The 25,939-nt window shown below is 43.3% G+C and overlaps 1 protein-coding gene across 2 annotated transcripts in view; it reads left to right on the forward strand.

The window, feature by feature from the left end:
* Positions 1-25,939, forward strand: part of LOC141132687 (solute carrier organic anion transporter family member 1C1-like) — a 243,090-nt gene that overhangs the window by 75,559 nt on the left and 141,592 nt on the right. The window contains exons 6-7 of one of the 2 annotated variants that reach the window (XM_073621402.1): positions 6,009-6,107; positions 7,921-8,130. The exons of the other annotated variant lie outside the window; for it this stretch is intronic. Of the exons in view, the coding sequence (XP_073477503.1) occupies positions 6,009-6,107; positions 7,921-8,130 (309 nt within the window). The remainder of the gene's footprint in view (positions 1-6,008; positions 6,108-7,920; positions 8,131-25,939) is intronic. 2 annotated transcript variants of the gene reach the window in all.

A 25,939-nucleotide genomic window follows, 5' to 3' on the forward strand; every position in this document is an offset into this window, starting at 1 on the left:
TATTGGCCTGGTGATCGCTTCTATGTCCACTGATTTTGCCAGTGCATTCTCTGATGCTTCTCCCCCTGTGTCTTTAGCCTGTGCCATCTTACCAGCAGCCGATTTGGCGCGCTGTTCCTTCGGCGGAGAAGACAAGATGGCGGGGGCGGGGCTAGGCGCCGTTTCCTTTATGGAGCGAGACTGTCTCTGATCCGACAGTGCCTTAGCAGACTTCTTTGCGGTAGAGGATGGCATCGCTAGATTCAGCGTTCTCTCCTCTATCTAGTGGTAAGCTCGGCAAGCTGCTATGAACACACCACTGTCGCGGATTTCATACAGGAGAGACGGAGCTGTGGAGGGAGGCTTGCTGCCGAGATCACATCCGGCCGGAAGTCTTGATCTTCTTCTTACACCTGGAAATGAATCAGTCCTTACAGTCCATATGAGTCCATAAAAAGGAAAACACGGCCTGACATGTAGACTCTGTTCTTCAGGAGGAATGACCTAGAGTAGGACATGAAGGCCGGTCGGTCTGGGATCCTCTGTGTCCTGTACTTGGGTTGGGCTTCAGGGCGTCGTCATCTGCTCAGGCTCTGTTAACTCGTCCAATCAGGCAACAGTGGCACCTCATCACGGCATATAGAAGGATTAGACAAAAATACCGATTATATATACTTCCTTCAACTATGATCCGCTGCAAAATAAAAAAAAAAACCCAAAGATTCCCGGACCCTTAAAAGGGCTTCAACCTTCACTAGCTATAGCTCTGGCTTTGCCTTGCAGGGATCTAAACATTATCCATATGGGACTGAACTTTGTCACTAGTATCCCCGATCCAGGTATAACAATTTTTTCGTATGAATTCACAGAAACCCACCTTGGACTTCCTTGTAGCTTCAACAGTTACATGAAACATTCCATCCTCAATGGATGAGAAATCCTTTCATAAGCTCAAGCCCCCACCGTGTACAAGCAGGAAACCATGCCCAGACCTGGTCGATGTTGGTGAGCAATTCCCTTCCAGCTGTCCCTGTCATTCTTACCTTCTCTCACGCCATCAGATCCTCACGATCGGCCACGACATAAGACGCTTGGACGAGTTTCACCAGCACACATGAACCTCTTGCATTAGGGGAATTACCTTATAAGCTGTAGATCCACATTAATAGCAGACTAAAGTTGAAACACACTTGTGGGCTACCTAGTTATCGTGATACCAAAGCTGGCAAGAACCAGAGCCATTGTTAAAATTATAACTAATTTTACCCTCTAGAAATGTATCGTTAAATTCTATTGACAAGTGTCTGTTTGGATTTTACTAGTTTGTCAAAACTTCTCATACCAATATGAACATCCTAGATATCATGTACCATTGTCATCGCTGGGGCACTAAAGCTCGTTGGAGACTCAGAGTAGACCCAACCATGTGTCCTGTTCGATTTCTTAGCTAGTTGGAAAATGCACTTTACAAATATTAATAATCAAAGATACTCCTCATCCTTTGGTGTAGTTGAGCAGCTTCTTGCAGTGGCTGGCCTGGTCTCGTCCCACAAGCTTCTTTACAACGACCCAGTCACCTGGTTAGAAAGAATGTGAACTGGTTATTGTGTCAGGGTCCAGGAGGGACTCCTGAACCCTGTGGTGGACCTTTTGAAGTCCATGTTACAGTGACTGCACCCACCCCATCAGCTGAGAATGTAGGTGACAACTGCTGAGGAAAGTACAACTCTGGTTTTGGTTGACCTCCGAACAAACCTCATATGGCGATAACCCAGACATGTGGGAAATAAATGACTGTGGTCACTGCATCTTACTATCTGGGGTGTAATACCTGGAACCACTGACAAAAAGGTTCTTATGGGAGCGTCCTTCACCAGACTGCTGATTCAAATTCCATCAAAGGAAGAAAGTCGTGGAACCTGTCGTTCCTACTAGGTCACAAACTTGGCTAGAATTAGAGCGGTTAGTATTATTGGTTTGAAAATTTGTCATTCTCACCACTATCATCCCCCCCTTTTCCTCCTCATTACAAACTGGAGGAAGATACGCAGGGTTTAGAATGGTGCAGAAAAAACAATGAAAACAGTGAAATAGCCTATGATACGTTTACCTTCTTATACACCTGCTTTCTATGTACATACACTTTCAGAAACTCCTTGAACCTGAAAAGATATTTATAAACAAAAGTTATTACTCTATCCTTCATATTTAACCTGCAAAGAATGGTGAACAATACAACATTCGTGTACATTGGTAAATTGTCACTGACATTCCTCAAGACCCACAATAACTAAAACCTCTATAACCCTTACTTTCACGTACTTACTAAAATACAACACCCGCGACACGTTAGAGGGCTGTCGCGTTAGGTTCAAACATATTCTTGTTACCACATACAAACATGAGAAAAACATTTAAACAAACATTTAGATACAAATGTGGGGGAGATATTTCATAGCTCCCAAAACAAAAATGAAAAAACAAAACAAATAGATGGAATGCTACCTTCACTCTTTTAGCGATAGAAAAAAATACAATGGGAAAAACATGAGAGCAACTCGACATCTTTGCATGGACCAGCCACACAAAGTCCAAAAACAGGCATTAGAATTTTTAAACACACAAACGTGTACTACACATCCATCAACTCACTCATCATTACAGATTTCTGAAGCCACAGCCGATCTACTTCCAAGGTCTTTTTATTCTGGGGTCTCGTACCTACAGACATCAAAAGTACCTTCCAAAGGAATACACCTTACCGTACCCTCTGACCATATATGCCAATCTTTAAAGGGTTTAATAGCCTTTTCCCCAAAACTAGACTTCACGTACTGTGCAACCGTCTGACTGTGGGAAGACTCGCATTCCTTCTCTTGCACGGACTGCCATTACCCATGGCGATTCGAATCGGCTTATCGTCTCACCCCTGCGTCCTGGGAAACAATTGCACTCATTTAGGAGAGCACCGCCCGGTGCCTTCTTTTACGGTGGATCGACGGACTTCAACCACTATATCTGGTCCAGTCCCCCAACTAGAAACCCTAACCGAGGCGTCAACTCTATGGCTTGTTGTCCCAACACTTTTGGCACAGAACTACAGAGTACCACTCTTTTAACAACCAACTATTAACTATGCCAAATGATTCGTCAACAACCATAGATCACCCCCCCGAATTAGGATCTACCCCTCAGTGTATGCATACATAAGCGCATTGCGCTGTACGGCCGTACACTGCTTTCTCTACAGAACAATGTGGCTTCTCTCTGTACCTAGATATTACAACAATAACATGAATGCCTCCTGTTTGCTCTCTACCCAAAACTGTATTACAGTATAAACCTTAAATACATTTAAAAATCAAAATGATTTTGGCCTTCCAAACACAAGTCAAAAGACCCCAAGCTCCTCCCACCAACTTCCTGTTGCACACCTGAAGGGGAAGAGGGGGGGAAGCCTTGAATAGCTTCATATTATGTCTATCAAGACATTAAAAACTGCAGGCTTTACAATACAAACCTCAGTTCTAAAAACCCAAAACAATAGGTGGGCGGGGGCATGAATTGCTCTCTGAAAAACTCCCAAACATTTAAAAATAAAAATAGCACACACCGCTAAAAGTACAAAAACTCAGTTAAAGCTAGTAACTTCAGTGCAAAGTAGAGACTTCGTAAAAAGTACAAAAACAGAAAAGATTGAATCCACTTAAAAGGAAACAGTGCCTTAAACTGCACCTCCACAAACCAAAATAGCAATTTCAACCAAACACAGCGGACACAAAATAGTAGGTGACGCAAATGGCCGCATGGTGAGAATAAGAGCTGGGCCGCATGGTAGACGGCAAAATGGCCGGCTACAAAAGGATCATATTAAAACATCAACACATGAAATGCAATTGTTGATCCCGCCAAAATCAGACTTCTTCACTAGAATCTTTCTCCATAAAGCCACACACCTGAGACACCACATGAACACTTACAAACATTTTAGGAACAGTTCCACTGAAAAGTATGTAATCCCGCCAAAACCAAGATTTCTTCACTAGAAAACCGAAATCTTTCTCCACAAGGACTGACTACACAATTGAGAATGCACACTTAACCATAGACACACACTTTAGGCTACATCAACCAGGGCCCATAGGAACACATGCTATCCAATGAAACAACAACGCCACAAAATAACATGGCTCAAACATACATTCTTTTGTCAAACAAAGTTCAATACTTGGCTCTGAAAGTTGGAAGGTCAACAGATACACAGGACCAAGACAATGTTGTTTGCATGCTTGATCTTTTCATCTCAAAACAAAAGAACTCCTCCATACTATTGTCTAGAATCCTGCAAGACATGTCCTAACAATGCATGGCCGCCCTTCCCCCTTCCTCCACATGGGTTACTTGAATATGCAGCAACCATTTTCAAACCAAGCTTTCAAAACGACTTCAATACAAACCACCTGTGTCTTGAGTCAGGTAAACAATCGACACAACCCATACATAATAATCACAATTCATACATTTCTATTTCTCATATACATCACAGACTTATTACACATAACTTTGTTCTGAAAGTTGGAGAGTCAACAGATACCCAGGACCATCAACCATACTGGTTGCCCCTCCCCCAAGCCGCATGGCAGCCCTAAAACAAATTCAATCGTCAGCCACACACACATTCCAGGCCGCACCAAATGGGTCCTATAGTAGAGGCAAATAATCCCAATTCATACTGACAAATCATACACAATATACGATTACTTACACATAACAAACATACACTAAAAATCCCAGCATTATAACAAAAGTTGAAAAATTGTTATTTTGGAAAGCAGAACCTACCTAACACATCACACAGCCTAATTATCCGATTGTGAAGGAGGTTCTGTTCACTTTTACCATGGCCCGCCAAAAAAAACTGTCGTGGATATTCCCCTATACTCTTGCGCTAATACAGCCTTTTGGTATATTGCATCCTTAAGTAACCCATGTCTCCCCCTTTCCCCAGTAAACAGACATTACCACATTCTTACGTCCTCATCTCAGCACGACCCCTTACCGAGCAGTTCACTGGTTCTTTTATTCACACACAAACAGGAAGCCCTGACTCCAACAGCCAATCGCCTCCTACACAGGATGTGACCTCACAGGATAAGACCAAATAAGGATATGACAGCACAGGATGTACCAACACAGGATATGAATGTCAACACAGGAGAAATGAATTTTTATAACAACCAATACAACAATGACTAGGGGAGTCTTATGGGCATGTGTAGGCGGGAGCAGCGTGTATAATCTCCAGCCCTCTGTCTCACAGGAAGCCTGAGATCATGGACACTTCTCCCGACCACAACGATTCAAAGAATCCCGTTCTTATTGTTTGTTCGTGAATCCTTATTCTGCTAAGGGTTAAATGCACCAATTCGTTTCAATGGGCAGGAGCGGTGGAGGAGTGGTGTATACACCGCTCCTCCACCGCCCCAAAGATGCTGCTTGCAGGACTTTTTTTAACGTCTTGCCAGCACAGCGCCCCAGTGTGTGCCACTCGGGCTTTCACACTGGAACTGCAGGAGGAGGTGTTTTTCAGGTGCTTTACAGGCGCTATTTTTAGTCCAAAAGCGCCTGAAAAATGCCTCTGTGTGAAAGGGGTCTTATTGTAGAAGAGATGCGCACAATAAACCTACCTGCCTATCTTCTGTAGAATGTACACTGGGCTGCGCAAGTGCAGCTTAGTTTACATTCCAGCATTGTGCATGTGTACTGGGATGACTGCACACTCCGGCACATGCACAAGACCAGTGCCCAGAAGAAGCCGGAAAGAAGATGCCAGCGCACCATTTAAATAGCAGTAACTATTGGAGATTTTAGATCCCTTTTAATCTCCTCCAAGGTTGTAAAAAAAAAAAAAAAAAAAAAGTAAAGTATGTGTTGTTCTTTTATTTGCCTGCTTATTATGATTTTTTAATAGTTATATTCTATCTTATGGTGCAGACAGTGTTTACAAATTTTCCATTTCTACCCTGTAGCTTTTCTTCATGTCGCGGGTTTGCTTGGGCCGATAGTCGGGTTCACATTGGGTTCCTTCTTTGCCAAACTCTATGTTGATGTTGGCTTTGTTGATATGGGTGAGTTTAAAGCACCAAAATCACGGAATGGTAACACATTTTTTATTTCTACTTTAGAACAAATGTAATATAATTTAAACCTTATATAGAACCATAGGTGTGAGCAGCCTACTGCATTGAGGGGTGCATCCCAAAGTTCAAACACATATGAACACCACCTGCTGTTACAGGAGGAAGGCTCTGGTGGTGAGAAACAGTTGATTGGGAGCATATTGGGTTTAATCCTAAATACAGATGGAACGTGTTCCTAGAATTGAATATGGCCTTTAATATAATGGGGCATTTACACTGGCCACTAGCACCCCCAACCACCCACCTGGTGTTGCCCCTGGATAATGCTAATGCACAGGAAGGGATTAGGGTGTGTCCAGGCACATCTGGCATCCCCTGTGTGCACACCTATGTATAGAGCTTTAGTGGGGTCAGAATTGAAAAAAAAAATCACTTTCAACAAATGTGTTTTTGTATCAGGTAAGTATATTTAATTTATTATTTACATACATGAATTAATGTTGTAACACTGTCCCTGTAGGGCTTGCTGAATGTTGACTTCATAGGTCTCTCCCTGGTTACCTGCAGCTGGTTGCCAATGGTTGCCACTTGGGTGCAGAAGGTTCCTACTTGAGTGCAGAGGGCTCCCGCTACATTGCTTGGTTGCAGAGGATTTCCCTCTATGTTGCAAACGGCTCCTGCTTGGTTGCTGAGCAATACCCATCATGTTGCTAGGGGTTCCCGCTTGGTTGCTGAGAATTACCTACTATGTTGTTAGGGGTTCTCGCTTGGTTGCTTAGGAGCTCTCACTTAATCCACCCTTACTCCCATTTGCTTGTTACTTAAAGACCAGTCCAGGGTATTTGGGTTTTTGTATGTTATTTGGAACTTGGATGGGAGAAAGGATGAGTGGGATACTCCAACTTGAATTATTCACAATAGAAGAGGACAACTCTGAATTGGCCTCTCCGGATTATCTGTGAAAGCAGACAAACTGCTTAAACCATACAGCCACATGTATGGAAGGGTTAAGTTGTCTTACTCTCACTAGCAGCTCACTTGATGCACTAAATTATCTTCAGGACACTCTCTAGCATCCCCTTTACTGACACCCCTCCACTGACTCTTCTAGCTGAAGGGGGCAGCCCTTACTCAACAGGCTCCAAAGACACAGATCTGTACTCGCAGTAGGCCGAATCAGATCCGTTCTGGTGTCTACCTTCCAGTCAGCTCTGTAGGACCTCTGGGTTCAGCTTCTTTCTCTCCAGGCCCCTGGGTCGACCACCAAGGGCCATACAACCGCCTCCACAGAGGAGTGGGCAGCCACCCCTCTCCCTCCTGGGCTCTGTTCACCAGCTCAACTCACTCTGAGCACATTTACTCTGGCCTTATATATAGTATCCCACACTGCAATGCAGCACTTTCCCTCTGCCAATTGCCAGGGCTGTAACAAAGCCTGTGCACCCACTTGCCAGGTCCACCCCCACTATCCAATATGCCTCCCTATTGGACCAGTGGGGGACAGTCAGAACAAGCTGAGCTGCACCTGGGTACAATGAGCAGACCTAACCAATAGATCCTGCTCCCTGGTAGGCAGAGATCACATTAAGTTCTACCTGACCATCTTCCTGGTAAGCAGAAAGACCAAAAACTATACTCTTTTAGCACCTACTGTACCTAGGAGGGTGCTACAATGTTAATAAAAGTATTACGTGCGTAGCTCCTATTCAGAAATAGTTCGCGGAAATAAAATGCCAGTCTTAAAGTGCAATTACATTAATAATAATACAAACACATCTATTAGTCAATGTTCTATTTGCAGATGAGGTCACCATCTCCCCACAGGACACACGCTGGGTGGGTGCCTGGTGGTTGGGATTCCTGGTTGCAGGGATGATCAATCTGCTGTCAGCCATTCCTTTCTGCTTCCTGCCAAGGCATATGAAAAGGCCAGAGGTACAGAAATCTGCTGACTTACTGACATTTAAAGAGAAGGAAAAGCTAGAGCCTCAGAAAAAGGCGACAATAAAAGGTGAGCAAAAAACTCTTTTATATTTACCCTTTTCTGATATCATCTGGGTGGGCATGTGACTCTTTGTTAACTTCTTCCTTGGTCTTCTCCCAGCAGCGTGAGGTCCTGCATTATGCAGAGACATAGGCGTGCGCGCGGCGTGTGCCGGGTGTGCCCAGGCATACCCTAATCTCCACGCACGCATATCGCTCTGTGTGGTGGTGCCTGGCTTTTTTTTCAGCCGAAACTACCTCAGGTACTGCCGCATTCTCCTGTCATCTGTAAACACAGAAGCAAGGTTTCTGTGTCAACAAATGACAGCGCTCCTCTCCCGGTGGCTGCCTGCACTGAACCCTCTACGTTCCCTGTCCCATGCCAGCGCTAGCAGAAGATTGGGCTGGGGTTGTGCACAGCCACGCTAGCCGTGGCTAGCACACTGCCGGCAGCAGCAGCACCTTGTGAAGCCTGTGTCCTCCCTGCAGCCTGAACTCTCCTATGGAACATGGCCGGATCTAGGGGGTGCTGGGGTGGGCTAGGCACCCCCAGATTTCAGTTGTGCCCCTCAGGTAATTCCACTCTCTCGCGGATGCTGCCCAGGCAGGGTTGCACATCGTCAATATCAGCTTTCAGCCAGCACACTCCCCCTGCCGCCTCCGCTCCATGAACGAAAGAGAAGAGAGGGTTTATTCTGCTCCTCCTGCTCCTATCTCTTTGTCTACCCGCCCACATCGCAATCCCCGTGTGTGCAGCCAGTGCTGTGTGCCTGAGAAAGGGATGTGTGTGAGATTGGAACTACAGCAGCTTCAGCTAGATCGTGGCTGCATGAATGATGCCTGAGCCTGCAGAGACCAGCCTATGATGAGTGAGTATTTCACTGAACTCTCCACATCCCCCCTCCCCCATCTGTCTCCCCCCTCCCCCTCCCCCATCTGTCTCCCCTATCTGTCTCCCTTCTCCCCCATCTGTCTCCCTTCTCCCCCATCTGTCTCCCTTCTCCCCCATCTGTCTCCCCTTTTCCCCCATCTGTCTCCCCTTCTCCCCATAACTGTCTCCCTTTCTCTCCCTTCTCCCCATCTGTCTCCCCCCCTCCCCATCTGTCTTCCCCCCCTCCCCCATCTGTCTCTCCCCATTTATCTTCCCCCATCTGTCTCTCCCCATCTGTCTCCCCCCCATCTGTCTCCCCCCATCTGTTTCCACCCTCCTCCCCCATCTGTCTCCCATCTTCTCCCCAATCTGCCTCACCCCCCCTTTCCCCCATCTGTCTCCCCCCTTTCTCCCCCATCTTCTCCCCCACATGCCCCCCATTTCTCCCCCATCTATCTCCCCCCTCCTCCCCCTTTTACCTGAACTCTGCTCTCTATAGGCAGCACACACCTGAACTCTGCACACTCTAGGCAGCGCACACCTAAACTCTGCACTCTATAGGCAGCGCACACCAGAATTCTGCACTCTATAGGCAGCGTACACCAGAATTCTGCATTCTATGGGCAGCGCACACCAGAATTCTGCACTCTATAGGCAGAGCACACCTGAACTCTGCACTCTACAGGCAGAGCACACCTGAACTCTGCACTCTACAGGCAGCGCACACCTGAACTCTGCACTCTACAGGCAGCGCACACCTGCACTCTGCACTCTACAGGCAACACACCCCTGAACTCTATAAGCAGCGCACACCTGAACTCTGCACTCTATAAGCAGCACACACCTGAACTCTGCACTCTATAGGAACTCTGCTCTCTATGCACAGCGCACACCTGCACTCTATAAGCAGCACACACCTGAACTCTGCACTCTATAGGAACTCTGCTCTCTATGCACAGCGCACACCTGAACTCTGCATTCTATAGGCAGCACACACCTGAACTCTGCACTCTATAGGCAGCACACACCTGAACTCTGCACTCTATGCACAGTGCACACCTGCTCTCTGCACTCTCGCAGCACACATCTAAACCCTGTACTTTATATGCAGCGTACACCAGAATGCGGCACTCTATATGCAGCGTACATCTGAACTCTGCACTCACATGTGTGTTTGAGCTTTGGGGTGCACACCCTAATGCAACAGGCTGCGCACAACTATGAGCAGAGAGCACCATTGCATCATCCATTACATGAACACACTGTGACACCCTGCATCTACAGCCTTTCCTCAGTCTTCCTGACTGAGTGATGCTGTGTATCAATCTTTTTTTTTTTAACCATACATTTTTATTGGAGCAAAACCGTATAGTGAGTAACAAATTGTACAGTAGTCTATGTGTGTGTGTGTGTGTGTATGTATGTGTGTGTATATACACTTGCCACTTTTTAGGGGAAGGATGGAGTGGGTACCTGGTTTATGCTGCAGCAATCTGAGCCAGAAGTTCAGGGCTCAGATTGCTGCAGGCCCCCCCTATTCCCCGCAGTCTTCTGGGACACATCACAGGTCCCATAAGTCTACGGGACCATTCACAAGGCACAGCACAGTGTGCACATGTGCAGTAGGAAACCTACTGTGAAGCTATAAGGCTTCACTGCCTGTTTCCCTTACTTGAGATGCTGGTGCCTGCACCCAAAGCTGACTGAAGAATTGGCTTGGTTGAGGACATCGCTGGATGGCTGCACAGGTAAGTGTCCTTATGTTTTAAAGTCAGCAGATACAGTATTTGTAACTTCTGACTTCTATTTTTTGGGGGGAGCCTGGAGCTTCTCTTTAAAGTTAAGTTACTAAACCCACAACAGTGAAAACAGTCTGTATATGCAGTAAAACTTGTTTGTTAAACTCACTGTAGAACATAAGGGGTTAATCCTCTGCATTGTGTTAAAAGGCTGTTTGATCCAGTCTTCTATGATCCTCCCTTTCTTTCACTGTCCCCTAAAAATTTCCTGATAACACAGAGTCTATGGAGTCAGGGTGCAGATGCTCATTTTGGTGTGTAATATAGACGTATATCAAATCATCAGAAGAATAAATACACAAAGAAGTGCATAACAGTAATTTGTTTAAAATAAAGTGCACATGTGCTGTAAGTGCATAATAGTCCGTCTTCAACAGTAAATAAAGTGCCCAGTTCTCCTTCTTCAGTGATAACAGCTTCAGTGTGACAACATGAAAATAAATAGTGTACTTCCACCCATGCAGCTTATCAGTGCCCATCAGTGCTGCCTCATCAGTGCCCATCAGTGCCGTCTCATCAGTGCCCATTTTAATGGTCATACATACCGGTACTGGGTTTACGAATAGCTGTGTGTGTAGCACCCATTTTGTTCACGTTCAGCCATTACATTTTATTTGTCATTAGCTTCTCTGTTTTAAAACCAGAGATCCAACAGCTCTGATTCCTTTCCCCTCTTCTTCCTTCACTTTATACAAAACACAAACTGTTAACTGATGCCAGGACCTTATCAATTCATTGATCAGACACACAGACCTTTCCATTACCCAATCCACAATATAAGTCTAGAAACCCTAATAAAAACTGTCACCCTTTTTAAGCTGAGCAATCCAGAGAACTAACAGATACCGGTTGTAAATAGCTCAGTTGGAGGTGATGGCCAATACACGTCTGCAGACAGGGTAGCAGTTACAACTCTTTAACTTCAGCACATTTCATAACTCCTGAAATAATAATAGCAGAGCCAGAATATGGACATATTTTTTCTTTTAGACAATGTTATAGTGTTTTGAGTCCTAATACCGCCACCCTAGGAGTACTGGGAACCAGCCCAATTCATCACCTGGGCATCCGAAACCTGTCATATCTATATTCATTTTGAAGCTATATTCAAGCTGGACAATAATCTGCATGTTAGCAGGCTGTACCCAGTAGGTACTCAGAGATATAAGTACCTAGAGAAAACTGTTTCTTGGACATAGTCCTAACCATAGTGACATCCCAGAAAACACTCTTTAGATGCTTAATTGGTCAGATGGCTTCTCTCAACACCCCTTTGATCCCATATAAAAAAAGAATGCCAGGACAGTTTGGCAGGTCTTGTTAACATCAAACCAAGGAACACCTAAAAGGACTTGTGAGAGCCACAGTATTGTTTTTGCCTAAAGCAGGATTTGTAACTATTCTTCCTTCAACTTTTTTTTATTTCTCTGTTTTATTGTCTCGTTATTTCTCTGTAACACCCTTTTTCTCAAAATATTTTATTTGCACCATTTTGACCTTTTTATTATTAAACCCTATTTTGAAAAGTGTTAACCTTGTCTCTAAAAGCTTTTATTGCAAACTAAAAAGAATCCCTATACATCAAAATAAATAAGCTATAATGAAAGTGCTAGTGGAATCATAAAGTTCATAATAGCCCAATCATGAGTGTGTAGCAAGGTCCCAGGCCTCCTTCAGTCTAATGAGAACCTCCAGGGCCAGAGATGGCTGACATCCTTCTGTATGTAGTGGGTTGTAAGGCATAGTGGGTGCAAAGATGGTGAAAGTCATTGGGTGCCAGACACTTCTTGAATGCAAAAGAGAGTTTATTTCTAACCTCCCTAGCGGTATGATTATTTCGGATTTTAGGTGCTGAAAGCGGTACCATTATTTTGCATGGAAATTTGGCGTTTTATATTGTAGGTCTGTAAATCTTAACAATAACACACTTAAATCTGTCCAAACCAGAGTCTAGTAGATATCCCGGGTATGATAAAGTTTGAAACACAAAAACATAAATTATAATATAATAAATAAAAATAAATAATTTAAAAAAAAAAAAAAAAATAGTAATAAAATAAATTTCCCCACAATTCACTATCGCTCAATTCTGCAAGTGTTCTAATTTACTATCGCTGTTTTCTAGCTGGTCTAAAGCCACTTTTGACGTAAAGGGACACTTTTTGGTTGCTATGGACAATCTCCAGTTTCCAGGCAGAAAGAACAGTATATATCATGTAAAACTGCATGCAGGGCATGGGCCAAAGCACTGGGGACAAAAGGGATGTGAAATCATTTCATACAGTACTGTAATCTGTAAGATTACAGTACTGTATGTGTTATGATTTTTACTTTTTTTTTAATTTGCCGCCAGGCTCCGCCCCCGTGCGTCGCGCCGCTCGCAGGGAACGGAGCCTGGCACGGAGAGGCTTCGGAGGAGGATGGAGCCCTCGGACACAGCGGGTGACATCGCAGGATCCCGGGGACAAGGTAAGTAACGCCGCCCCAAGATCCTGCAATGCGATCCCGAATGTGGCTCGGGGTTACCGCTAATGGTACTGAATTTTAACCCCGAGCCACACTCGGGAAAACCGCCAGGGAGGTTAACAAACTTTTCTGGGGGAAAGAGGGTTGGGGCCAGGACACCCTTAGTTATTTGCAAGTTCAATTGGCAGACTCTGAGACTTCAACAGGAGGACAGCCATGCAGGGAAAGGCATCCAGCAAGATACCACATCTGCAAGTGCAGGAATGCTGTCTCCTATGGCAACCATCTTTAACAGTTCCTTTGTCTTCCACTACAATCTCTTCTTGAGGTTCTGCAGCCCACTGAGCTCCCGGTCTCTCACTAGACCCACTGATTCACTGTCACTGAATCCCTCAAGCTCCTCTAATCTTCGTGGTGGTATCATCCTCAAGCATCACCCCCGCTTCTCTGCTTGGTCCCTAGCTTGACACACAATGCTGCTCTGCAAGTGTCACCTCCGCTGGCTGGGTCCCTGGCTTGATTCCCACTGAAGTTTCCCGATTTTTCACCATCCTGGCTTGGTGAGAATACTACTCCGGTAGTTGCTGCAGTTACTCACTGTGGTCCCTGGTAATAAGGCTGATATCAAGAAAAAGGCTGAATACCGCGTTAAGCCTAAAAAACAGACATAGCAGCAAATAATAAGTGGAATACATACACCTATGTGAAAACAAGAAAAAGATAGCTGTGCTCAAAATTGTACAGATATAGTGATAAACAAATATAAAACCAATAAGTGAATTAATGGGTTTTAGTCAATGATTATAAGTCCAAAAAAAAAAAAGTAATAAAAAAATTCAAAAACAAAATGTGGAAAAAACGTGACAAATGCAGTATAATCCTCCACCACCATTGAGTGCTGATCACCATAAGGAATGCATGCTTACCAGAGGCAAGCAAAGAAACAGCTTGCGGCTATAACCCAGCCAAGGCCTTTATGTGGATAGCAGAGATGGATCACACAAACTTTGACCAGAGACACCCACTAGGATGCATGGGAGTGGATACCGAGTGTTAGTCGGGAAGACAAAAAGGAAGGATGCATGTACAGAAAAACGAAGGTTAAAAGCATGTAAGCCGGCCGGCTTGCGAGCGCCCGTTCGCTCGGGAGGTCTACCGCGATGACGTCAGCGCGTCCTGTCCGCCCGACGTACGTTTCATCATAAATTGACGTTGTCTGGGGCAGAAACAGCTTGCGGCTGTTTCCCAGACGACGTCAATTTATGACGAAACGTATGTCGGGCGGACAGGACGCGCTGATGGCACAAGGCACAGCACAGTGTGCACATGTGCAGTAGGAAACCTACTGTGAAGCTATAAGGCTTCACTGCCTGTTTCCCTTACTTGAGATGCCGGTGCCTGCACCCAAAGATGACTGAAGAATTGGCTTGGTTGAGGACATCCCTGGATGGCTGCACAGATAAGTGTCCTTATGTTTTAAAGTCAGCAGATACAGTCAGCTTGCGGCTGTTTCCCAGACGACGTCAATTTATGACGAAACGTACGTCGGGCGGACAGGATGCTCTGATGTCATCGTGGTAGACCTACCGAGCGGTCAGGCGCTCGCAAGCTGGCCGGCTTACATGCTTTTAATCTTCGTTTTTCTGTAAGTGCATCTCTTATTCCTTATTAATAAATTTATTACGATAATACACTATGGGAGCTTCCTTTTTGTCTTCCTGGCTTACACTCGGTACCCACTCCCATGCATCCTAGTGGGTGACAGCCGCACGGAGTCTCTGGTCAAAGTTTGTGTGATCCATCTCTGCTATCCACATAAAGGCCTTGGCTGGCTTATAGCCGCAAGCTGTTTCTTTGCTTTCCTCAGGTAAACATGCATTACTTATGGTGATCAGCACTCAATGGTGGTGGAGGATTATACTGCATTTGTCACGTTTTTTCCACATTTTGTTTTTGAATTTTTTTATTACTTTTTTTTTTTTGGACTTATAATCCTTGACTAATACCCATTATTTCACTTATTGGTTTTATATTTGTTTATTACTATATCTGTACAATTTTTCTTTTTCTTGTTTTCAAATAAGGCTGATAGCCCCTTACTGCCGACAGCTTCCCCTCTACCTCCGACCACGACAGGTTCTCCGGCCGACAGAACTGTCACTTTTGGTTGGACTGCAAGCCGCAGTCCCAACCCTGCACTGCTCTTTTGCTTCTGGATAAGCTCTCAGACAGCCTAGCAGCCAGATGTGCCCGGGATAAGCCCAATCTCCGGCCTAGCAGCCCGGCCAATACGACACACATTTACCCAGACAGCCGTCCAGGTGGCACAGAACATAGATCACCTGACTCCATCCTAATATATAGGCTCTCTCAGCAGGCCAAGGGAACCAAGAAAACCCCTGCCCATTGGCTGAGACACCTTACATATCCATAACCTGACCTTGGGTTGCCCTTCTCATATCTAGTACCACCAAGTTCCCGGCAACCTAGTGCTAGAAGAGAAAAGTGCAACAAGGCCAAACTTAGGGAGAAATCAATAGATCTCTAACAATCAACCAGCATAACTCCTCCTGGCAAGTAAATTTGTGAGGAGCAACCCTGCCTAAACTCCAGGGTGCTACAAGTGAAAGTCCATCCATGCAAATAAAGTGTCAAACGTGTTCAATTTCTGTTTGTGAGGATTCCAGTGCCACTCTGTGCTCCCCTCCTGGGTCCCCACTCACCAGCAGTAAGCTTTAAAAACGCAAGGTCTTTATCCTACATCAATGGCTTGGATATCTCCTTCCTGCTCCTCCGGTAGTCAGGTTTCCATTGTAATGGTAGAGGTATGTGATATACCAATGAAGAGAGAGATGTATAGCGTAATATTGCTTAGGTTTATTGTCAAATCAAAAACAATTGCACTTACAGTGGGGACGGAAAGTATTCAGACCCCCTTACATTTTTCACTCTTTGTTATATTGCAGCCGTTTGTTAAAGTCATTTAAGTTAATTTTTTTCCTCATTAATGTACACACAGCACCCCATATTGACAGAAAAACACAGAATTGTTGAATTTCTTTCAGATTTATTAAGAAAGAAAAACTGAAATATCACATGGTCCTAAGTATTCAGACCCTTTGCTCAGTATTTAGTAGAAGCACCCTTTTGATCTAATACAGCCGTGAGTCTTTTTGGAGAGATGCGACAAGTTTTTCACACCTGGATTTGGGGATCCTCTGCCATTCCTCCTTGCAGATTCTCTCCAGTTCTGTCAGGTTGGATGGTAAACGTTGGTTGACAGCCATTTTTAGGTCTCTCCAGAGATGCTCAATTGGGTTTAAGTCAGGGCTCTGTCTGGGCCATTCAAGAACAGTCACGGAGTTGTTGTGAAGCCACTCCTTCGTTATTTTAGCTGTGTGCTTAGGGTCATTGTCTTGTTGGAAGGTAAACCTTCGGCCCAGTCTGAGGTCCTGAGCACTCTGGAGAAGGTTTTCGTCCAGGATATCCCTGTACTTGGCCGCATTCACCTTTCCTTCAATTGCAACCAGTCGTCCTGTCCCTGCAGCTGAAAAACACCCCCACAGCATGATGCTGCCACCACTATGCTTCACTGTTGTGATTGTATTGGACTGGTGATGTGCAGTGCCTGGTTTTTTCCACACATACCGCTTAGAATTAGGCCAAAAAGTTCTATCTTGGTCTCATCATACCGGAGAATCTTATTTCTCACCATCTTGGAGTCCTTCAGGTGTTCTCTAGCAAACTCCATGTGGGCTTTCATGTGTCTTGCACTGAGGAGAGGCTTACGTCAGGCCACTCTGCCATAAAGCCCCGACTGGTGGAGGGCTGCAGTGATAGTTGACTTTCTACAACTTTCTCTCATCTCCCGACTGCATCTCTGGAGCTCAGCCACAGTGATCTTTGGGTTCTTCTTTACCTCTCTCACCAAGGCTCTTCTCCCCCGATAGCTCAGTTTGGCCGGACGGGCAGCTCTAGGAAAGGTTCTGGTCATCCCAAACATCTTCCATATAAGGATTATGGAGGCCACTGTGCTCTTAGGAACCTTAAGTGCAGCAGAAATTTTTTTTGTAACCTTGGCCAGATCTGTGCCTTGCCACAATTCTGTCTCTGAGCTCTTCAGGTAGTTCCTTTGACCTCATGATTCTCATTTGCTCTGACATGCACTGTGAGCTGTAAGGTCTTATATAGACAGGTGTGTGGCTTTCCTAATCAAGTCCAATCAGTATAATCAAACACAGCTGGACTCAAATGAAGGTGTAGAACCATCTCAATGATGATCAGAAGAAATGGACCTCACCTGAGTTAAATATGTGAGTGTCACAGCAAAGGGTCTGAATACTAAGGACCATGTGATATTTCAGTTTTTCTTTTTTAATACATCTGCAAAAATGTCAATAATTCTGTGTTTTTCTGTGAATATGGGGTGCTGTGTGTACATTAATGAGAAAAAAAATGGCTGCAAATATAACAAAGAGTGAAACATTTAAGGGGGTCTGAATACTTTCCGTTCCCACTGTACACTGTAAAGGGCATATAAGTAAAAATCGCTGCCTTGGCATGCTTTCAGTCGTCACTAGGTCTCGCGTATCTCGTCCCCGCTTGACACGTTTCGCCCCTCCCTCTGGGCATTTTCAGAAGATGGGGGCGCCATGACTGGCTGTCTTTTGTACTTAGACCCACACACTACACCCAAACCGCCTACTTCTCTCACGGAGTGTGATGATTGATTTGTCACTACCTGCTTCCGATGAATGTTGCGGCCGCCACATTGGTACTCACCTTTAATGTTTTTACTTCCTGTTTACACAGGAAGTTGCCCGGCCGCCATATTTGTACTCCGTACTGAATATGCAATGCATATATTATGTTATGGGTCATGTTTTTCCAAACTACATCCTTCTTATATATAATATTTTAACATTACAATACCATATACTAACTAAATACCTAACATAAGCATTAAATCAGTATAATTAATTCATCACTGTACATAATACATGGATTAATTCATTCATACATATTTTAAATATAAAACTCTTCATATATAAAAATATTATTAACCATATACATTCCATATTTTTACATAATCAATAATTGGTAATGAAACAATTCACATCTAGATCCACATTCAATCCTGAAGGTGTCATCAAATGTAATTGGTATATCCATTTCATTTCATTTTGCGAAATGGCTTTTCATATTTGTACCCCTCGAATGTCTTTCTACTCTGTCTATTCCACAAAAACTTAATTTTGATGGATCTCTGTTGTGATATCTCCTGAAGTGTGTAGAAAGGTGTTAAAGAAGGTTAGGGAGTCTCCAAACAAGACATTCAGATGAGATATTGGATCCAAATCTTTGTAAAAGAATATTAGGTGCTTTATTCATACACTGCAGCGGTGTCAGGGCTTGGCTCAGCCCTTCCTTCTCTGAGCTGGCCGTTCAGCTGTCAGCTAATTGCGAGCTCCTATCTCTCCACGGTTACTCAGCTGTTGATGATATCCTGCTCGTCAGTCCTGCCTACTTAAGCCATCCAGCTCAGAGGATCTCTGCCTTCGCCTTATTCAACATCACAGAGACTATTATATAGAATGTGATGACTGCGCTTAAGACAATATGTAGGTATGCAGCCCCCCTAAAGAAGCTCCCTAAAAGGTGCTTTAGAAATGAGTAGATATATAAAATGGGGTGATGGCGCTCCCTATACTTGATTGGGCGGGTGAATAAAAAAAGAAATAAACGAATTAAATTGGAAGTAATAAAAATAATAAAGACCAATGTGCTGGCTCCACAGCGGAGATGCTCCACCTTTTTGAGGTTATGTGTATAACCAGGGGTGCTAGTACATATATGATCCCCTTACAAGGTGTATAATTATATTACTAGTGGTAATGGTATTTTGTGAATTCACTCATCAGGTGTAAAAATATAACATAAATAAAGTCTCTATGAATACCAAACCAATAACTCATATATGTGTAAACTAATCAGTGTACAGTGCAATATGCAGTGATAAATTGATAATTTCCATACGTGAATTTAAACATTAATACCATCATAGATAATAACGAAATGCCCATAAACCACCATACAATTGATCAATACAATAAATGGTATGCAACTACCAGGTTAAAAGTCCATGAGCATATTGGGTGAACTGTGTTCAAGAAATTATTAGTCCATAATTAGTGTATATAAATATCTTCAAAAACGGTGATAAGAGTTGTCAAAAACCATGACTTGAGTGCTCTAAATATCCTTAGTGACTGAGTGCTCCCCCTCAAGGGTCCCCACTCACCAGATCCATTCACCCCAAAAGTAGCACTACGCATGTGAATATGGCCTCCATGATCTCCTTGTCGGCGTGGTCGTTGGAGTTCCAGGGATAATCCTCAGCATTCATAGGTGAGTAGAGCTGCTATAACATCATGTTTCTGGATGTTCACTTTGATATGTGCTACTTCTGCTTAGAATCTCAAACGTCTGCACGAAGCCCCATTACCAGGCCCTCGGTTCTTCTCAGTCGGCGCTCCTCCCGCAGTGGCGGCCTCTCCCCGTCCGTCCACACTCCGCTCTCCTCTCCTACAAGTTGAGAACGGATGGGGAGAGGCCGCCGCTAGGATCCGTGCTCTGGTTCGCGGAAGGGAGGGTGCGGGGTGGATGGTGGGGCGAGGAGCGTGCTGGATTAATGTGTGGACGGTGAGAAGAGCGCAGCCTGCGGGAGGAGCGCCGACTGAGAAGAACCGAGGGCCTGGTAATGGAGCTTCGTGCAGACGTTTGAGATTCTAAGCAGAAGTAGCACATATCAAAGTGAACATCCAGAAACATGATGTTAACAGTTAAGTAGGTGGTTACATCATGTGACTGGCAAAAAAGAGATTTCAGCAGTATCTGGTCAGTTCAGACTGGTTTTGGTACGAAAGCCTATTTTGAGCGGTCTTTGAGTCCTTATCAGTAGTCAGTGTCATCACAGGTGTTCCTTAGTTTCGTTTCTCTGGAAACAAGCCATCTAAGAAGGAAGAAGGAAAAAACAAATCAAGCATCTTATAAATTCTTTAAGTGGCAGTCTCTCTCTCTCTCTCTCTCTCTCTCTCTCTCTCTCTCTATATATATCTCAACATTATCAGACCCCTATGATTCTACTCATATCCCTCCTCTTGACGCCTATGGAGAAGTCGCTACCATATCTTCCCTACCTAGTATGATACCAGAGGGTCCACAGTACTACTTCACATCAAAGTGGAGTAAAGTTCTTCTTATGGTGCATGTGGATACATATCTTTACTCATTCGTATCACGCATCTCGGCACCTTCTGAATCTGCTAATTTGACTATCTGATAACACTGTATTTCTTCCTTGGGTTCATCTTCCTCAGTTCTAACTGCCATTGTAGTAATCCTTGTATTTCACATTTAGCACACCTGAAAAAAACTAATAAACAAGCAATCCTATAACGATGATTCCTATGAGGACAAAAAAATATCTGTTGAATCCATGAAGATTTACCATTTCTAAACAAAGTGTCTGAGTTTGTCATATTTCCTATCATAATTCCACATTGTATACCTCTTTCCCTTACTAAACAGTAATATCCTAAAAAGAGGATATTCCCAGAGGTCTTAACTTATATTTAGCATAAAATGTATTTTCACAATAATAGAACATTTGTGGTATTTCTAGACATACTGGTATTTGTACAGCTTTGCATTGCTTAAAATCTAAATGAAAGTAAATGAGTACTAGGTGTGTGCCTTTTTTTTGAACTGTCTGGCCTATGTGAACAGATCTAGCAATTACTCAAATTACTCCTTATGCCTGTTAGCATGTGTGATTTGTACAGGTGATTTACCTCTATAGCCTTGACTGCTAAGATCAAGCTAAGGCATAACAGTAGTTACTCATCTTTTGAAATTAGCAGTACTTTCTTGCAATGGCTGGCATGTATGCACGTCACTTTACAGCTGTAGCAGTTGTCAGGGGCACTTGGAAGGGTCCTTCAAACTTTGGTCCCAAAGGTACTTTCATGTGTTCTTTTACTAGGACCCAATCACCTGCTTGTAAATCATGTGTTCCAGTTACTTGATCTTTTTTTGTATATTCTCTTTTTATTGGTATAGGTTATTCAGGTTAAACAGCCTTGTTAATTATTACATTTTTACAAAAGTTGGTATCTCCGCCTTACATTTTCAATACATTAATCTATATTAGACATACTATCCCTCATCACAAAACCTGAAAAGAAAAATTCAAAGTTTAGTAGATAATTAAATAAATCCCATAACCACCCTCCCTCCCCCCTTCTCTCTCTCTCTCTCCCTCCCCCCCACCCCCCATGCATCCACCTTCATGACTCCTCTTAACACTCCACCATCATCAAGTTACTTGATCTGAAAGTGAATCAAAAACAAGCTTGTGCATCACAGTTAGTTGCTTGTATTAGACAATTGCATAAAAAATAAAATCATTATACATTACAGCAGTCTGATGTGGAAAATACAACCCTGTCTTAGGTGGACCCTCAAACAAAATCTCATAAGGGCTCAAGTTCTCTGACCTATAAGTAGGGGTAGTCCTGATGCTGTAAAGAACCAGAGGCAACAGTTCTGGCCATTGTTTCTTTACTGACCCATCTTCCCTTTCCTGCATTAATTTAGCTAGCCTGTCTTTAATGATTCCATTATATTTTTCTACCTTCTCTGAACTCTGATGATAATAGGGGCATGGAAGGCCTGCTCAATGCCCAAGTCCTTGCATATAATTTGTATGATCTGTGCAGTGAAATGTGTTCCTCTGTCACTCTCTATGGTTTCAGAGACTCCAAAGTGGCATATTATTTTGGAAAGGAGCTTCTTTGCTGTTGTATTGGCATTTGCTTTAGCTACCGGGCAGACTTCTATTCAGCTTGAAAACATGTCTATGCACACCAAAACATATTGATATTGGCCTGATTTGGGCAATTGGATGTAATCAATCTGAAGTCTTTGGAAACAGAAAAGTGGCTTGGCCAAATGTCTTTGTGTTACTCTGGTCGGTTTTCCTGGGTTATTTTTAGCATAAATTATGCATCCCTCAACAAAGTCTTGACTTGCATTTCTGGAGTATTGAATAAACCAACCAGCCTTGTTTATGTTTCTCTCCAGCCTTAGGGCCTACATGACCTGGGTCATGGGCTAGTTGCATGGTCATCTTCTTTGTTTGAGGTGGGACACATATTCCATATTCCTTGCACAAGAGTCCATCTTGGTCCTTCTTTGCTCTGTTCCTTTACATGATTTTATTCCAATCATCAGGTACAGATTCTTGCAATACCTTAATCGGTTCCTTCGCTTTCTGTATTTGTTCTCTTCCTTTTCTTCAATCTGTTACGAGCTTCTTCTTATTCCTTTGCAAAAGCAGTGATTAGGGTCATGATAGCTTCCATTGATGTTTCAGCAGTCTTCGTGGAAGTATGATCAGCCAACTGGTTTCCTTTTTCTTTCATGGGTTGTCCTGCAGCATGTGCCTTGACCTTCAGGATGGCTACTTTCTTTGGGAGGGTGACTGCATCAAGAAGTTCTTGAACATATTTCCAGTTTTGAATTGGTTCTCCTGCAGCAGTTGTGAATCTTCTGTTCTTCCTTATGGGTCCATAATTATGGACTACTTTGAGAGCATACTTGCTATCAGTGTAGATGTTGGCTGTTTGATTCTTTGCGGTCTCACAGGCTCTTCTTAGTGCTACCACTTTGGCAACCTGCGCTGAAAGTGATGAAGGGAGTAGTTGGGTCTCATGTCACCGCATATGCCATTCTTGGGTACTCCATCTTTTTACAGGCGTGAACCCTCTGCAAACAGGATCAGATTAGAATTTTCAAGAGGATAGTCCTTTATTGGGGAGATTTGCTGCATTTCTTCTTCCATAAGTTTAAGCAGATGTGGTTACCCTTCTCTTTGCGGTCTTCTTCTCTCTCTAGAAAAACGCTGGCAGGATTGATTTGTAGTACATCTTTTCACTTCTCCTAATTCAAGCAGGATTGCTTCATACTTGCTTAGCCTTGCTGATGACAAATGTTTTGTCCTTGCTCTTTTTAAGTTTTTATTTGTATATTTCTTCATAACATCCATTCTAAAGCATATATTCCCTTTTGTGCAGCACCACTGGTACAGGTTGCAGCTGCAGTTTTCTTTTTGTGTTCTTGCCACGACATGGATCTTGGTGCATCCACCAACCGGATCTATTTTATACATGGTTTAAAAGGGTTTGTGGTCAAGAGGGCAGGATGAGGAGGTTTCACACCATTTAGGAATGCAGGATATACAGAAAACGTGACAACAATCTTCTCGAAAGCCAACCTCCAGGGAAAGGCTGTTCAGACAAATTGGACACCTCTCAGTTAAACTTAATGCTAAAGTATTGGCATCAGTCCCATATTTGCCTTTGTCACCATTTTTTTTCTTAATGTTGCTGATCTCTGGCATCAGATGAGCATAAACGTTTGCTCCTCATCTTTTCCACTAAACCTAATAATGTGACTTATCTCAGCAGGGTCAGAAATGGATGCAACCATAAAATCACCAGCCAAACAAAAGCTATCGTAGCTCTGATTCCTCAACTGCAATCTGTTAGTCCATTATCTTGTTCACAATGTTCTTTGGTATCTGCTAGAGCTGCATGATTCTGGCTAAAAGAGAATCGCAATTTTTTTGCTTAGAAGATAGATCACGATTCTCTCAGGATTCTCATGGCATAACATCATCTTTCACATTAAACAAAAAAATTGGGCTAACTTTACTGTTTTGTTTTTTATTCATTGAAGTGTATTTTTCCCAAAAAATTGCGTTTGAAAGACCACTGTGCAAATACAGTGTGACATAAAATGTTGCAACAATCGCCATTTTATTACCTAGAGTCTCTGCTAAAAAATATCTATAATGTTTGGCAGTTCCAAGTAATTTTCTAGCAAAAAAATCTGATTTTAACTGTAAGAAACAAGTGTCAGAAAAAGATTTAGACTTTAAGTGGTCAACTTCCTGCAGTTACACACACAAGTTTTATCCCTTTGATCTAAGACGAAAGAGTTACAATGTTGTTAAAAACTTGGAAGGAAATAAAACTCTCTATCTAGAATGAGATATAATGTCGTTAGACACACACAACTAACACATAAACAAACCTGTTAACAATAAAAAACATGCTCTAAGCAACTGCGAGCATAGGGAAGAAACACCAAACCGGTACCTTAAATTGAAATGCAAATTCATGCAAGTCACGGTAGGATGAGAAAGTTCAATCAGAAGTTAGACAGCTGAAAATTAAAGCAAATACAACCAGCGTCAGCATCAGAACTATGTGTTTAAGCAGAGAGAACTTGATAGGTTTGTTAGGGAATGAGACTTACTATATTCAATATAGCCAGGTATCTCGGCAGGGGCATGTAAACAGTGTTCCTAATTATGGGAGCAGCCGTTAGAGGGAAGAGGACCAACACCGGATGTACCAATTCGATCCTGAATTTAATGTTAGCATTGCTGAAGGCTCAATACAATCCCATCAATGCATATATAAGCATACAATAACAGATTCAGCTAAATATAGAAACAGTGATAGCATGTAGAAATTTTAATGCAGTAATGGTAAGCGCCTATAGGAGGTTTAGTGCAGCAAAGGCCAAATGAAAGCATATAGCTTAGTACTTACGTTGAGGATACAAATCATCCAGCGTGCCCCTGGGAGACAGTATTACACTGCACACAAGACGAGCAAGAGCTGACAGATATTTATACCCTTGATCAGTCACAGCTGATCGTAGGACACAGCATCATGTGATACCAGGTAAGCATGTTGGATTATGGGAATTGTAGGCCAGGGTACCAGAGCTTTCTGCGCATATGCAGAAGGTATGCCAAAGAGGAAACATCCTCTCTGTGAGGGGAGCCGAGCGAGTACAGCGTCCAAGCGAGAAGACCTTGTGCATGCGCCGGCTCGCATAGTGCATTATGGGTATTGTAGGAACTCGTGTCTCTGTCCATTACTAGAATCAAGGTCTATCCAGTAGCAGACAGAGTGCCAGTGTTAACGTGACGCCGCTGTATAGAGAACGTATGATTCAACAGAACTCAGCGCAATCACTTTTATCTCCTGCTACAGTTAGCAGAGGTCAGCAATTGCTAAACAGAAAAATTGCTTTAAAGATACCGTGATAAGTCTGCTACCCCAAACATACATATCTGAGGAGCTGCATAGAAGGTAAATGAATAGCAGGTATTCAGCTTCCGATATTCCGTCGATATCACTCACAGGTGGATAGCGCATGATGCATCATAAAAACAGAACAAAGATGCATATAACAATATATGAGCAATATGATACATACATATATTAAATCAGTTTATAAGTCCTGCTAGATTTCTCCAAGTCACGTTCAATTTATGATTGATACTCATTCTGCATACAAGCTATTATCAAGGTATATGTATCAATATCTCCATTCAGATCAAATATCAAATCTTACATATAATACAAATACATACTAAGTATGTTTACATATGTATCCTTATCTAAAGGAACAGAAAGGGGAAAAGGGGGACAAGGGAGACGATTGAGGAGAGATTTAAAAAGGTGCAAGTCAAGCACCTCGCATGGTACACCGAAGGATAACCGTCTTAGAAAAAGGGTTTGAAACTGATCATATCGTTCATGCCTGGATATACCGTGGCT

Source organism: Aquarana catesbeiana, linkage group LG03 (genome assembly GCF_042186555.1).
Source record: "Aquarana catesbeiana isolate 2022-GZ linkage group LG03, ASM4218655v1, whole genome shotgun sequence".
Classification (NCBI taxonomy): Eukaryota; Metazoa; Chordata; class Amphibia; order Anura; family Ranidae; genus Aquarana; species Aquarana catesbeiana.